Source organism: Pieris rapae, chromosome Z, assembly GCF_905147795.1.
Source record: "Pieris rapae chromosome Z, ilPieRapa1.1, whole genome shotgun sequence".
NCBI lineage: Eukaryota > Metazoa > Arthropoda > Insecta > Lepidoptera > Pieridae > Pieris > Pieris rapae.
In genome coordinates, this window is record NC_059534.1 from 4,851,604 (window position 1) to 4,867,478 (window position 15,875).

Consider the following 15,875-nt stretch of genomic DNA (forward strand, 5'->3'; position numbering starts at 1 on the left):
GCGCATAGAAAGAAAGTCCATTGGTGCACAGCCGGGGATCGAACCTACGACCACAGGGATGAGAGTCGCACTCTGAAGCGCCTAACACTGCTGCAAATGTTAAGTTAGCTAAGTTATTAAAAAAAATATTATATATTTTATATCGAAATCAAATTTGATATTAGTAAGTACGTTTATACAGAGACGGATCACGTGCGACAGAGTCAACACACACTGCACACAACACACAATTATAAAAGAGCTAATTGTAATCAAATCGGTAACATTTAACGATTAACGATTTATTCACAACCTGGGCCCGTATCCTACTGAGACTATCTGGATTTTACACTAATCAAAGTCTAACACTTGTGACGGATCTACAGCCACACTTTATACATCTGTTATGATTGAAAATATGTTATATTTTAATGAGGCTAAAAATATTAATTAATATTATTTATTATACGATTTATCATTACGAAATAGTCTTAATTTTATATCAAATATGAAAAAATCATACTGTTGCTATCACTTTATGATTAGTAGTACCCACGCTACGTAATATAGTGAGTTTATTACATGCTTCTTAAGATTTAATAAAGCATGTTCTTGAAGTTGTATTTTATATTGATAAGCAAATATCAATCATATTCAAATCAGATGATGGTTGTTTATGATGTTTTAATCACTTGTTAAACTATAATTTGTAAAAGGTAAATTCATAAAAGTTGTTGGCTCGCCACTCGAAATAAAATATAATTAATATTATTAAATTATTTATTTATCGTACGGAATATAAAGGGATTTCGTTGGTTACATTTTTTGTTTATTCAATTAAAATTTACATTAGAATTAGCGGCTGTTTTAAAATATTGAAACACCGTGGCTTATTTTATATATAAAGTAATATTACCGAGTATAGATAACGAAGCATAACTAAAGATACAATATTATCAGTAAATTATCAAGATCCAAGAATGTACGAGTAGATTTTAAACGCAGTGTTTAAAAAGTTAATTTAAATATTATTTGCTTAACATTTGTTTTACAATGTGGCGGCGAGTTTTTTAAATAACAATTCAATAATTCAAGTGCGAGAAGAGAATAAAACGCAGTAAAATAATACGGTGTATCGGTTGTGGACGTTCTCACATACTGATTTACGTTTTTATACCTGGCGACAATCAAACGCTCAATTTTCTTCGCTTTCTGTTTGATAGTGTTATCGTTATATTATGTTTCCTTCACTACGATAAAATAAGTTCTGCTTGTGTAACGTGAATCGAGCTAGTGATAAAAATCTTCCCAATGGGTTGTGGTTATAATCATTATCGTGTATTCTTGACCTAGATGTGTCGGTGTTTTTTACGTGAAATTAAAATAAAAGTAATTGACTATGGATAGGCTCAAGCAGAAACTAAGAAAATCTTCAAATGCGAAGGAAAAATACGTGGCAGACGTCATGTGTATAAAAGAAAATATAAAAATCAGGGAAATATTACGAAATGTAAAAATGAATAGCAGTATGCGTCTAAAGGCACCCACTGGGAGCAAAGTGATGAATAACACGGATTACAGTGACAGTGAAGATTTTGACGGTAGACTAAAGAATGAGAACGAGATCTTCCAACCGCCATACGCTATGAACCACGATGTAATTTTGTTATATCCAGAGTACGCGAGCGCCCCCAGTAATTTAAATGAACCAACTAATCACGAATCACATCGGACATTGGAAAGATTAAGAAGTAATTCCGAAGCAAATTTATCAAATAGTTTAAAAAATGTATGCCATTTCGAGAACAATAAACTGGTTAAACTAGAACCAGTTAAACGTAGCGAGTCTATGATTCCTGATACAAGATGTATTAGTGAAATTTTACACACTTCCCTACGGACCAGGAAGATGTCGCTAGACCAATCGGTTTTAGATCGACGATTCACCCAATCAGAATTAGATTTACACAGTGTTGGTAAACTGCCGTTGGAACGAAAATCGTCCTTTTTCAGAAAAAAGATGGGCAGCTTCTTTAGGAACACAGCACATTTATTTAAAAAAAAGTCTTTAATGAACAATAATTCGACGACGTCTTTGCAGTTCCTGGATGAAAATGATTTAGGAAACGATGAAGAAATTGAAAAGGACTATTCGCAATTACCCGTAAGTAATTTTAACTAGTTTTTTTCTTTCTAGAACATTTATTACGAAGTAAAACCGTAAAATTTAAAATATTTTGTTTAATTTATTCTTATAAGTTTTAATTTTATTTATAAGCACAGTTTTTTTTGTGTAGAAATCTATGTATAGAATAATATGTAAGAAATAGTACACGTAAGCATTCTTCCAATATTTAATACAACCTCCTAGTAACCGTAACTCAGTCATTATAAAACAATTAAGTTTTCTCTGTTATTATATTAAGGACAATAGCAAACAAAACGTGATGAAGACTTCTGTCAATAAGATTTGTGATAATAGAAAATAACCCTAATCTTGTCTATTAAAAATGTGGTAAAGTAACAAGAAGAATAGGATGATTATAACATCAAAATGTTAAATTGTTTTAGTATCCAAAATGTATTAAAATGTTATCATAACTAACAACTAGGTTAGTTGTCACAGTACTCTGTTATTTTCATACAGTTATTATATACATAAAATTTAATTATTGTAAACAAACATAATTTTTTTTAAGAAAGACTAAGAATTTTGGGATTAATTAACAACAGAGATTTGGATATTAGTTGTAATTATCATAAAATATTTCGTTTATTTTTCAAAAAAATTATAAATATAATAATAATAAATATTATAAATAATAAAACGATTACTGGTATTATCTATAAATGATTTCAATCGATATTGATATCTTTATAAACGCACATAAAATTTATTTTAACCAATAAAATTGATTTAGGTGCTATATCAGGTCGATGAGAATGTCCAAACAGAATGTATTATTATCATCGTGTTATAATTAAACCAAGGTCTAGTAATCTGTTATCAATGTCACAATTTATTTGCATTGCGCATGCCTTACGAAACAATTTAAGTTCTTTATATTTATATAGCCTGGTCTAGTTTTTAAATACCCGCTTACATCATTCAATATTTTTCGTACCAATCGTATTTAATATTTATGTCTTTGGGATAAAATTAAATTAGAATTATTATCAATTATTTTCGTTGATTTTAGGATTGAAATGTTTGAAATTTTAAACGAATTTTGTAACCTCTAAGAATGACTGTTTGTGCATCGTAAAATACATCTTAACATATAATGATAGTTTGATGAATAAATTAGCTAATAATTGTGTTTTGTAGTCAACAAATGTTCGGTTTATTATATCACAATTTAGTTTATCGACAATTCTCAACAACGGTACAGAATAGGTTGTAAACTTTGTCCATTCGACTACTGAAGGTATATTTTAAAAACGGGTATCTGTAAATCTGTAAGAGATTTTATTTATAGAGGCGATGTCGATTTTATAATAGTAATTTTTTTTTAATATTACATCTTTTTTAAGCAAAGATGATATAAAGATAAGTAAGATTGTGGCTTTTTTTCAATATTTTATAAGGTTTTACTCAAAATACATAAACACAAAATATGTTCTAAATACGATATTAATTTTAAAACAGGAGTTTCTATTTGTAATAAAAACAAGATACTTGTATGCATGCATTATGTAAATGCTTTTTTAAGCAAGAAGAAAGATTGTAAGAACCAAGCTATTGTTGTCAGGGCATCAGCTTCTGAACTTTTGATTGTATTGATGGAATTAAATGATCTCTATGTATTCTATTTACAGTAGTTGCACATTCGTTCCTTTGTAAAGTTTCTACCAAGTAACTTATATACTTCATGATCCAATTAATTGCATCGGCAATAGGACATCTATTAGCACTTGGTAAACCCAATAAGTCAATAGTGCACTACTATACATTAATATGTAGATACAAATTACATTGAAAATTGATTTGACTTTGATTGATATACTTTATGCCAATAAATTAACATCTATGTATGTATGTAATTTATGCCTATAAACACTGCAGGGAAACTGCATTTTAAAGGTTAATTTAAAAGGAATCATTCACTTAATTGTTTGATTGAATATTTCTATTGCCTATAAGATATTTAGACTTATACATTTCTGTGTAATGACTATTTAATAACTTGTCATCGCACTTAAACTTTTGAAGGCGTTTCACAAGATGATTCAGAACATGTTAATTTAAATCTCGCAATAAGAATAAATAAACCAGTGGCGCTACACCCCCTTTAGGTCTTAGTTCTGAATCTGTTTCATGATCATTTTTAAATCTAATAGGCAAGTAGGTGATCAGCCTCCAGTCCCTGACACACGCCGTCGTCTCGTCATGTCAGTTTCCTCTCTATGTTTTCCGTCACCGTTCGAGCAAATGTTAAATGCGCATATAGAAAGAAACTCCATTGGTGCACAGCCGCGTATCGAACCTACGACCTCAGGTATGAGAGTCGCACGCTGAAGCGACAAGGCCAACATTGCTCTCAATCTTGTAATACACAAATGAAAATACGAATTTAACTAAAAAATACTGGTAAATCATTTATGAAATTAAAGCTATAACAATTTTAGATTCAGACTTACCGATAAGTTTGAATAAGATTGGACATACGATCAAAATTAATTTTGACAAACGGGAGGGTTTACTCAGAAGGTAAGATCGAATCGATACCTACAATCCTATACCGAATGTGAAAATGTCGCGTTTAATTGGAAAAGAGCCTTTTTGAGCTGTATTTTATGTGAAATATAAGATTTAAGTGATGTTTTTTCATTACGATTTTCATTAAATTTGTTAGTACAAAAAAAATAGTATTTAACTAAATTTAAAAAGGTAATTTTGCTTTATCGGTTCAATGCCCGATATGCAAAGATGTGTGGTATCTTTCTTAAAAATTTCTAATTTCTGTCTTACTTATGTATGTATAACTACATACTTATGTATATGTGACTGCTTCTCAGTGGTCCACGTTTTAAAATTGTCAATAAAATAATTTTCAGAGCCCTATAGCTGGTTGCAAAAGTGAGACCAGTTTGATATCGGATTCTACGGTCACCAGTACATCAAGCAATGCAGTACAAAAAGACCAATCTTTAAACATGAGTCCAGAAAATAGCACGTCCACTGTCTCCACTCAAAATATGTCTAATAGTATCCTTAGTAAGTTCATCATTTTTTATTGTTAATCTTGATTTAGTGGACTATGATTGTCTTCGTTTATAGACGACGGATGGAACTTTGGAATCGGTACCCGGTTAACTGGTTCATGTACATAATTGGATCATACGTGTGTTGGCCCCTTGCCCCATTTCAAGGTGTTATCTTTTCACATACTTATTATGACGTATACAGGACCTCCCAAAGTTATGAGATATGAAGGAAAAGTATTTTACTGAAAGAAGACTTTAAGTTATTTTAAAAAGTTAATAACTCGGCATTCAAAGATTTTCTAAAAATCATCCCTACTTTTATGATGCCAATCGGAAGAATGGGAAAAAACTAATAACTCTTCTTAAGTAACAAGAACGTGGGCGAGTTACAAACAGAATTGAATGGAACAGAATTACTAACTTTTTAAAAATAACATTAAGTCTTCTTTCAGTAAGTTGATCGGAATTGATTTTATCGCTTATGTTGTGTTAGTAACAAAAAGAAATTGTGTGTTATTTTTGTAGTGTTATTCTAATTATTTGACTGTATTTGTTTTTTCAGCGATTTGCATATTGTATTACAACTTTTGGCTTCCGCTATTGTAAAAAGCTCATCAATTAACAGTTACAGAGTTAAAATTGCTTTATGTATACAGCAAATGTAATCTTTATAATTTCTTAAAGGTTAGGGTTTTTTCAGTTAGTTATCGTCTTAACTAAATATTCTATATTGTAGCAGGAGAAAAAACTTACCGCATAACCCAGCTTATTTCTACTCAATCGATGCGTTTTGTGTTTTATCCTTGAGCCCACCCAGCGCCAATCATTTATGTACCCATAATGGAGAGGGCATTTAGCGTCGTATTAAAAGAAATACCATTCAATTTCCAGGTTTAAATGAAGAATACATTCAAGAAGCGATGTTGACGCCGAGGGCAATTTCTATGAGTTCTGGCTTGGATAGCACTAGCGACAGATGCGGCAGGAAATTTAAAGCTAACAGGTATTGTCTTCATGACTAAGTGGTTAAGGCAGATGGAGTTGGAATCGTGGTTTTTGGTAAAAAAGTGAAAGGTTACAGATAGTGCCTGGGTTTTAGTTCGACTCATTAAATCATCATACGCACCAAACTTAGGATAATTAAGTAATTAAGTAATGAATTTGTAAAAAATAATTAAGTTACTAGTCTATACATACCACATAATATAGATGTCGAAAAGTATAACGCTAGAAATGTTTATTTATAAACAAGGGAGCAAAATTGTTTATTTTATATATCATTAAGTAACTTTTAGTATTCTAAAAGCATTCTATTTTTATCCTATTTATATTTAAATAAAGAAATTATATACATATTATATACTTGTTAGCTTGTTGTTTGTCTCATTAATTAAAATTATCTGAATGGATTTCGATAGAATTAAAACAGAAATAGCTAATAAAAACATGATGATAATTCTCTAACAGCCAACGTACAACTAAGTGGTCATTATACTAATTAATTTGTTAATATTGTAGCAACATTTCCCAAAACTCTTGTCTCGTCACCAAGCAACAAATCTTCTTATATTGAAACGTAAAAATATTAATTACGAATAACAAACACTAGAGTTTATTCAAAGAAATGTTATACCGAGCAATAGTTACCAGTGCATTTATGCTATGTCGCGATATGCAGAAAATTTTATAGGATTTGTCTAGAAGACTCTGTAAGAATTTGTCACCAAGCAACAAATCTTCTTATATTGAAACGTAAAAATATGAACTACGAATTAAGTTTATTACAAGGAATACATATACTAAATAAAAGTTACCAGTGCATTTATGCTATGCCGCGATAAACAGAAATTTGTCAAGTCTTTTAAACAATACATTACCGAGCAACGAATATTCTTATATAGAAATGTAGCCTGATTTGGACTACGGGTAAATTGCGTTAATATTTTAGTATCGGTCTGAATTGATTATTGCTGAAGCAAATAATTGAAAGTGAAGTTTCCCATTTTGCATCAATTAGACGCGGTTAAGCAGAAATTGAGATGTTGTTTCTGCATTTAGCCTTGTCTTGTCTAGGGGTTAGTCATTCATATTACCATATAATGTTTGGTAGACTAGTGTAATAAATCTATGATATTTTACATGTAATGGTAAATAAAATATATAGACGTTTGTCCCCCCTTCTTTAAAAATGTGTACCTAATGTTCTATTATAATTTATTAAATCACTACTGATGAAGGCGTATGGACAACCAACGCGCAACCGTAGACAATAAAGAGACTCTAAGATTACTCTCAAGTCTTGATTTACTAGCTCCGTAGTATTTTATTACGGAACTTCAATATGTTAATTTTTTGAAACTAAAAATTCCCTTTTTTTTAAGTCGATTGTCTGGACAAAGTTGGACAATATTTTTTTCTATACAATGAGAACGTCTTGCATTATCACAATTTTTTGAACACATCGATTAATTAAAATCTAAGGTTACCGTGCCATTTTGACAATTTTCTGTTTTATTTGCTATTATTTAAGAACATAATATACTCGAATTTATAGAGAAATAATTCATGGAATTATAATCCTTTACGATCACAAGCTTTCGTCACTTTACAATATTGAGAGATTAATTATAATATGTATAGATTTTACAGTATTATTTGTAACTTATGAATCTATATTTTCGTGTTTATAAAGGCAATGAAATTAAGATCAATACCCTTTTAAATTCCGATTCAATCTATGTTAATCTTATTTCTATCTAAGTGGCTTAAGTAACAGCTAAGCTTTCTTTAGCCCTTGATGAGCTTCTCCAAATTGGTATAATTTGATGAGATTGTTATGTCATAGACTACTGTTGTAAAATTGGCAAATTAAGGTTTAAGTAAAATAAAGATTATTATCACCACATAAACAATGATTAGCAAATTTAATGATGATTGCGATCTCATGTATTCTAAAATGTTAATTAATCATTAAATTTTAACATACATGAAATACAATAAAATAAAATAAAATAAAATTTGAGAACATTTTATACACTTTATAATTAAAGGTGATTTGTATGGTACTTGTTTTCGTGAAAAACAGCCAAAAAACGATAACCTCTACGGGACCCGCGTAAAGAAAAATTAAATTCCAAGACGGCTGCTAAATCAACAGAATTTTTAATTTAAATAGGGATATATGTATACTTAAAAAGTACAAAACTTACGTAGTTATCATTCTAAAGATATGCACGCCAATCATTTTGCACCTGCATCTATCTAGTTTACAAAATAAAAAAATATTATTGAGTATAATTATATATATTTTTAATAATAATATGTTATATCTTTTTCAGAGTTACGTGGCTGGCCAGCGAGGGATTAACTAATTATTTCAGGCGTGTTATTCAAGATGAGAAAAGTAAAGAAAAACATAAGACTTTTCATTCACATCAAGATTTTTCCAGTATACCAGAAAACGAATCCTACGTTTCGAGTCTGAATATGGGCCGAAGGCTCTCCTACCAACGGGCTGTTTTCGGAGAGGATCCGGTGTCATCAATAAAGTATCAAGATTCTTTAACCAGGCGAAAACATATCAGTAATGATAAGATACAGGTAAGAACATATGAAAAGCTCACACACATTATACATATATTTATTTATAATTTTCCCATAGAAAATAAAACAACAAGAGACTTTATACCTTTGTTTTGCATCCATTCAATGAAAAAGGTTTTATATCTAGGCAGAATATTGCTTAGATTTATTGTGAAAGAATTATTTCTGCCCTAGATATATAATTTATAAGCGATTTGAACATGATTTGCAATAAAAAATTAAACGTTTATGACTGCGTTCTTGACCCAAGTAGATATTAAAACTGCGAAAAAGCTTAACCTTCTTTTTTATTTCATCTTCAGACATAAATACTTTTTCACTGTTTACTGAGATTTATGCGAAATATTACTAGTGTAAATGAAAGCTTAAGAACATTTAAATAGATCTTCTAAAATAAAATAAAATTCTGAATGATAAAAATCATTAGAACGAACAAAAAGAGGAGAATAGCATAGTGCTTGTGTTGTTGAATAGTAGTTTAAGTAACACACTTATGTGTGTTATACTTCGGTGTTTTACAATATTCTTAACCACATATAATAATGATAATTACAAATTTTGATAAATAGAAAACTAAAACGAATTAAGATAGGTTCCTGTGGCAGTGTACCTTTATTTTTGGCATCATATCCTCACTATATTATGATACTTATTCAATGAGCGAGAAAAGAACCCTTGTTTGGGGTCACCAGTACAATCTATCCGGTGTCAATCTTCAACTAACGCCTGTGTACTTAAATCCCACGGCACAAGAGTCCCTACCAGAAGTAAAATCAAGTACATTCTGTATGTTATAAAAATAGTACATATTTGTATACAGTTTCGTCAATGTGCATTTCCCAATACCATCGCGGGTAGCCTGTACAAAAGGCTTAATTGCCGTAAAATTATCAGTAATTAACTTACAAATATGATATTCATTTATAAAAGGGAAACGTGATATTACTATTTAAAATATGAAATCAGGTCCATAGACATTTTAAGAGTATCGATGTGGAAGTATCGATTGAACTACGAACGAGTTCAATGTAAAATGCTGTAAATATTTAGGTTATTAGATTTAATAAATCGTTTAGAAGCATATGGAAGACGTAAAGTATATCTTTTGCGATAATATCTTAATGCCTTAATGAATAACGTGCTCAACTATTAGAATCTCTAGAAAATCTTGTAAGGTGACGTCATCTCTATCGCCGATCGCGTGTCACACGCACAATGCGTCGTCTACATCGAAAATATCTGCGTCTTTAGCTGTTGTATATAGCCTTAATTATCGGTAGAAGCAATTATTTTGGCTTTTATCGGGGTACTGAATTCGACATCTATTATGACATTATTAAAACAACCTTAAAAACAGGGTCGTTTTGTTCCGCTTTTTGCTTTGCAAACTACAGTGATTGGGATATAGCTACGAAATGTCGGAGCAGTAAGCTAGCGGTGGAATCGAATTTTTAGTAAGGTTGGCTTGAATTTAACATAAGTTGCTGCGTAAACATGATTTAAATTGCAAAAATATGTTGATCGCTATATCAGCCTATAATTTTTATTCGAAGGTATTCTAGCTAAAAATAATTATGTAATACATGCTTTATAAGCGAAAGAATTTTTATACTCTTGATTAATGAGCATAAATATTGATTTGATATGTTTGTCTATTGCACAAATCGGCTTAAATACCAATAGCGGTAGTATAACTTTAACTGTGTTTGTTTTCCTTTCGAGTTCTTATTACCGTTTGGTTTAATCGAAGTACTTTACCCCATCTTTGTTCTTGATAATTTTGGTCTTGCTTATAAAACATTAGTGAAAATACAGAAAACATATACTAACTATACTATACCTTTATACCGAGTTACCATAATATCATCTACATTGTTATCATTCTCGATTGTTTACGCGACTAACATTGAAGTATGTTGAATAGATGCCGCGTTAAATTATTTCAACAACATTGCATCGTACCAAATACCTAATATTATTGGCGCCTGTGTCATCTCAAAAATAAGATATACTAGTAATAGTCGTCTAGTCGTTCAAGCATGGGCATCGAAACTTAGATGATGGAAAAGAAGCAGGTTGCTTTTGCAAGGGGGCCAATATTTTGATAAAATATGTCCATGAAGCGGGTCTTTTACGTCTATAATTATTTGAATATAATTAGTGTTTGTTGAATTTCTCTTTCAAAAATTTATGGAAATTTAAAACTATACTTCTAAATACATCTAGCTTATTGTAATTATATTGCTTATAAATTCATATAAATTCATATGATTTAGACGAAAATTTCGTTCAAATGAATTAATATACGGCGAGTGGATTTGAAAATTCAAATTTTATGTTTATCCAAAAATGTTCCGATGATTTTCAGCTTATGGGGCAGTGTTTTTTAATATTTCACTAAAATAATATAAACTTCTTATCTCCAAGATTATTGTTATGCTCTGTAGCAGTACTTCATCCGGTGCTTATTAAAATCTATGAAAATCTTCCCTGCGCTCGGGATTAACTCAACAAGTATATTTACTACAAGATACTATAAGTATCTTCTTAGAACTGAAAACATTAAATGACGATCACAGCGCATAAAATGTACATCTGAATATTGAAACAAATTTAATGTGACGTTAAGAATTTTCTTCATTTGAGCTTTGATTAATATTCTTTAGAACCAAATAGATGATTAACGTCGGTTAACGTCGGCTATGTTTGGCACTATGATAATGTCTTCTAACTTGCATTTCAATTATGGTCAGTTTATCCAATTGTTAGGTGAATCCACGCTTACACGCCTAAGATTATTTTAAAAGAAAATGCTTGAACTTTCTATTATTCTGTTGTTCTCTCAAAGAACTTTGATTCAATCTAACTTTAAATGATTTGTCTCCAGCGAATACAGGAATCTTTTGCGAGTTACATAAATGTAAGTTTTGCAATACACTTGCACATTTCATCAATTTGATGCATGTCTAATAGCTATTATGCATTGGAGAACCTCATATATTGGAATACAATAAGTTGGACTTGCTTTGACTCTGCCTGGAAGACTCGCTAAAAGCCTTCATCGAAATTATTTTACATAATAAGAAACATATTACAACTTACCAATTCAAGTTAAATTAGTTTGTCTAACAAAATTAATAATCCTATAAAGCGTATACGATTTATATATCAATAGAAATACGTAAAATATATATCAAACGACATGATGATTTCAAACAACAACAAACAAACGACAAATGAACAACTATGAAGCATCAGGATTTTATAATCGTATTAATTTTGAATTTATGTTCGTATAGTATTTGCATAAAAAAATACCGGACATATCTATATTGTTGTCTTTAGATAATAAATTGGTCATTTTATCTATCAACATAGTTTTTGCTACAAAACATACGTAGCATACTCGTAGTACCAACTTAACATAATACTAACTTTAATATCTATATAAAGCAATTATTTATATGCACAAATGAATCTTAAGACTTTGTACTGGAGGACCTGGGACCGGGATTCTTCCTGAATGGGCTGGCCATTACGTGGAGGAATACGTTTATTTAAAACTAAAATTTATTAGTTTTAATCCTACTACGTACAACTGAACTAACAATGTAGGTGTAAACAGTTATAAGTAATTTCTAAATTATATGATCGTATTATAACAATGTTTAAAATTAAATTTACAGAAGCCAACAAATTTACAAAAAAAAACTTTATCAACATTTTTATTCAGAGACTGACTGCCACAGCTCATATTACAAAAACAGTTCTAAAACTATGTAATTTTATCGGACTTTACTATATAATTTAAAGATTTATTTCATATAAAACATATGACAAAACGTTAACAGGTAAAACTTAGTTTAGTTTATGAGTAGATTGACAAGAGAATTATTGAATTTGCAAGCAATGTTCATCGACATACGCCTAATACTTAAAATTTACCATAACTGAGAAATGGACTATTCGGTTATTGACCCAACAAAATAACAACCGGCGTAGATCAAATAGCTATAATTATAATTCACACTTTGCTCAAACCTCATATGTAAAAAACCTCTTACCAAGATGCCATGAACATAGCATGAAAATTAAAAAACCATGTTTTCTTGTTCTCTTTTACGCAAGCCACTCAGACCGAATTATTATTATTAATTTCCTCTCTATTCTCTAAATTCAAAAATACCAGTTCCTAAAATTGTTTTTTTATTATAGCATAACTTCAAGAATATATAATAATAAAGCAACATGTATCACACATATTATTATTGATTTCGACTTATGGAATATATAAATAGATATTTACTTTTACCAAGTACATTTATTGAAATAAAACTTGATTGTAAAATAATATATTTTATGTAATTAATAGATTTGGAATAAAAAGAATATATAACTAATTCAAAGATAGATAGAAAAGTACTGAGATTATAAAAAAGTTAATAAATGGTAAACTACAACCATAATACTATGATTGTTTAATATTAAATAGTCTTTATGTAAATTAAAATAACATACTTTTACTCATAGCCACCAAATCTTTGTTATGAAAAGATATCCGTTAATTGCGAAAATGTCGAAGGTGGGCTAGGGGGAGGCGGGTTGCGCAGGTACTCCACGCCAAGGCTGCGTGTATATATACGGGTTGCAGAAGCGGGAACTGGCAGTGGCAACAGGGGTCTTCTCAAAGACGCTGGAAGCCGTCTGATTCCTAAAAATATTTTTTTTTCCCGTGCGAAATAATTCTATTTTCAAATAATTGATTATCGCATTTCCTACCTTTATTTAATATCGTGAGAAGATTCGGCCGCGTTTTTCGAAGTTATAGACGCGGGCAAAAAGTTTTCGATAAAAGTTTTAATTAAATTTCGTATGGCGGTAAGAGTATCTTTCAAAAAGCATAATTTGAGAAATTGATTTGTTTTTGATTTAATTTAAAGATATAAAGCTAAGCAAAGCTTATTAGAAAGTTAGTAAATTTATTGCCTCACGCGAACTTTATCCTTCATTGCGTTATAAATTGACTTTAAATCGATTTCGGCTAAATTAATTTTTTGTTAAATTTTAAAATGAAAAAGAAGAAAGATTTCAAGATGTGAAGACTACAACTACAATTATGACTACGATAAAAGGGCGCGAGCGTTGGTCAAAATGAGGTATAAAGCTACGAGGAAAAGGTAAAACATTTCAAGTATTTGGTATTTTAATTTGCTGTTATTTTATGTTGCGCAAAAAGTTTACCAAAATCGAGCTTTATTTAAAACATTTTGAATCTCTCGTCTTAGCTTTAAGCTTTTGATGTTTTTTTTCTTTTATCTGTTACAAATAATATTCCTACAAAAGTTGTTAATGATCTCTATAAAATGTAACCCATCGCTGCTTTTTACCTAACACGTAATCTTCTAACGATTATTGAAATCAACAATTTCTTAACATACTTAACTATTAGTTTTTTAGAAATATTTAAAAGTTATATCAGTTTTGCAAATCTTGTGATTCATGTAGGAGATACACCGAAGTATAACATATATGCGAAACCAGTAAAGTTTAATATTAAAAGCGATATATTCGGTAAATGTCGAAATATTTCAAATCGAAGAAACCTTTTGAATTTAAAGAGGCTCCAACAATAAATATAAACGGATAGAGAGAAATGGTTTCCATTACCTCCTTGTTTAAACTTTAAACCTTCACATAATATGATTTTAGCTTTTCTTGAAAAAGATTTGGTATAAAGGAATTCGTAGATTTCCGAATATGAATTTCAATTAGTCAGTATGAAGGGAAAACCCTAATTGAAGTTTGAATTAAATAAAATCTCTTTCAGTTAAATAAAATTTACTGTGTTTAATTCACAGCGAATCATGTTGCAAACTGTAATTAAAATGGAGAGAAAATAATCATAAACAGCAAGTCTGCCACTTTAAATAATGTGGACAGGTTTTGTAATTTTACTCCAAGCTTAAAATTTCCGAAACGCAATTATTTCCTTATCTATATTTGGGTCAGATTTCATGTCAAACAGAATATGTATCGGATCGTGATGATACTTTATAATTTGGATTTAATTTTGATGAAAAAAAAAATTACGAGTAACACAGAAATCGCAAAATACAAGTGACTTATTCTTCATTCAAGTTTTATATTAAGATTTTTCCTAACCCCAGCAAAAATTATAATTATAGTCGATCTTTTTTAAATTGAAAGAATCGTTCAATGAATAAAATAATAAATGACTTTTGAAATAATGGTTTTTCACCAGCTCGACTTCGTAAGACATAATTTGTTTCGTCAATTTACGAATTCCCAAATGCTTAGTCGTGAATAAAATACCATTTATTTTAGATTACAGGCGCTTATAAATGATACAATAAACGTATAAATAAGTTATATCATATTAAAATGTTTAGTTTTTAAGATTTACAAATTGTATGGAGACGGTTGTGGCTACTGTTAGAGCCAATTTCCAGGTCGCATCTTTTATATTTTATACGCTATATTATATATTATTGTTTGATTACATCTCTTTGAAATAAGGTAAAATTTTACAATACACATTAAATTAAATAAACCTTAGAGATTGGTAATTTGCGTAGGAGATTGTAGCTTTCGTACGCCCCAGAATCTGTAAAACAAATTACCAATAGCGATTGCGACTTGACTTTAAAGTTAAGTATTTGTACTGCGCGATTCCAAGTTCAGCTCTACGAATGTTAAGACAGTTTCATCAAGAATACCTTCAGAAATGTCGGTATGGTTTTTTATCGCCAATTGCAGTAGCAGAGTACCGACGCTGTTAGAACGAGCCATGGGGGTGTTCGGACACTGCCAATTCTTCAGTAAAGATGCTATTGTAATTTTTTAAAATGGGTTTCTAGTTTTCGGCCAAATCCAAGATTTATACTCGATACCTCATACTTTTCTCAAACACCAATAAACCATTAAGTCAGTTCGCGATACAAACGGTATAGTCGTTCCCTGACAGATTTCTATTTTAGAAAGTATTGAGCACTGTGAATGAACTTTTCTTTAAATGCTTTTACCTTGATTAGAAGTAGACCTTCTATTTTCAATCAATACAAAAT

The 15,875-nt window shown here is 30.1% G+C and overlaps 1 protein-coding gene across 3 annotated transcripts in view; it reads left to right on the plus strand.

Annotated features, from left to right (window-relative positions):
* Positions 1–964: 964 nt before the first annotated feature.
* Positions 965–15,875, plus strand: part of LOC110999289 (rhoGEF domain-containing protein gxcI) — a 44,572-nt gene continuing 29,661 nt past the window's right edge. The window contains exons 1-4 of one of the 3 annotated variants that reach the window (XM_045634134.1): positions 965–2,143; positions 5,038–5,197; positions 6,079–6,190; positions 8,526–8,787. In XM_045634134.1, the coding sequence (XP_045490090.1) occupies positions 1,379–2,143; positions 5,038–5,197; positions 6,079–6,190; positions 8,526–8,787 (1,299 nt within the window). In that variant the 5' untranslated portion in view covers positions 965–1,378. The remainder of the gene's footprint in view (positions 2,144–5,037; positions 5,198–6,078; positions 6,191–8,525; positions 8,788–15,875) is intronic. The other 2 variants (XM_022268284.2, XM_022268285.2) reach the window with 2 other exon arrangements.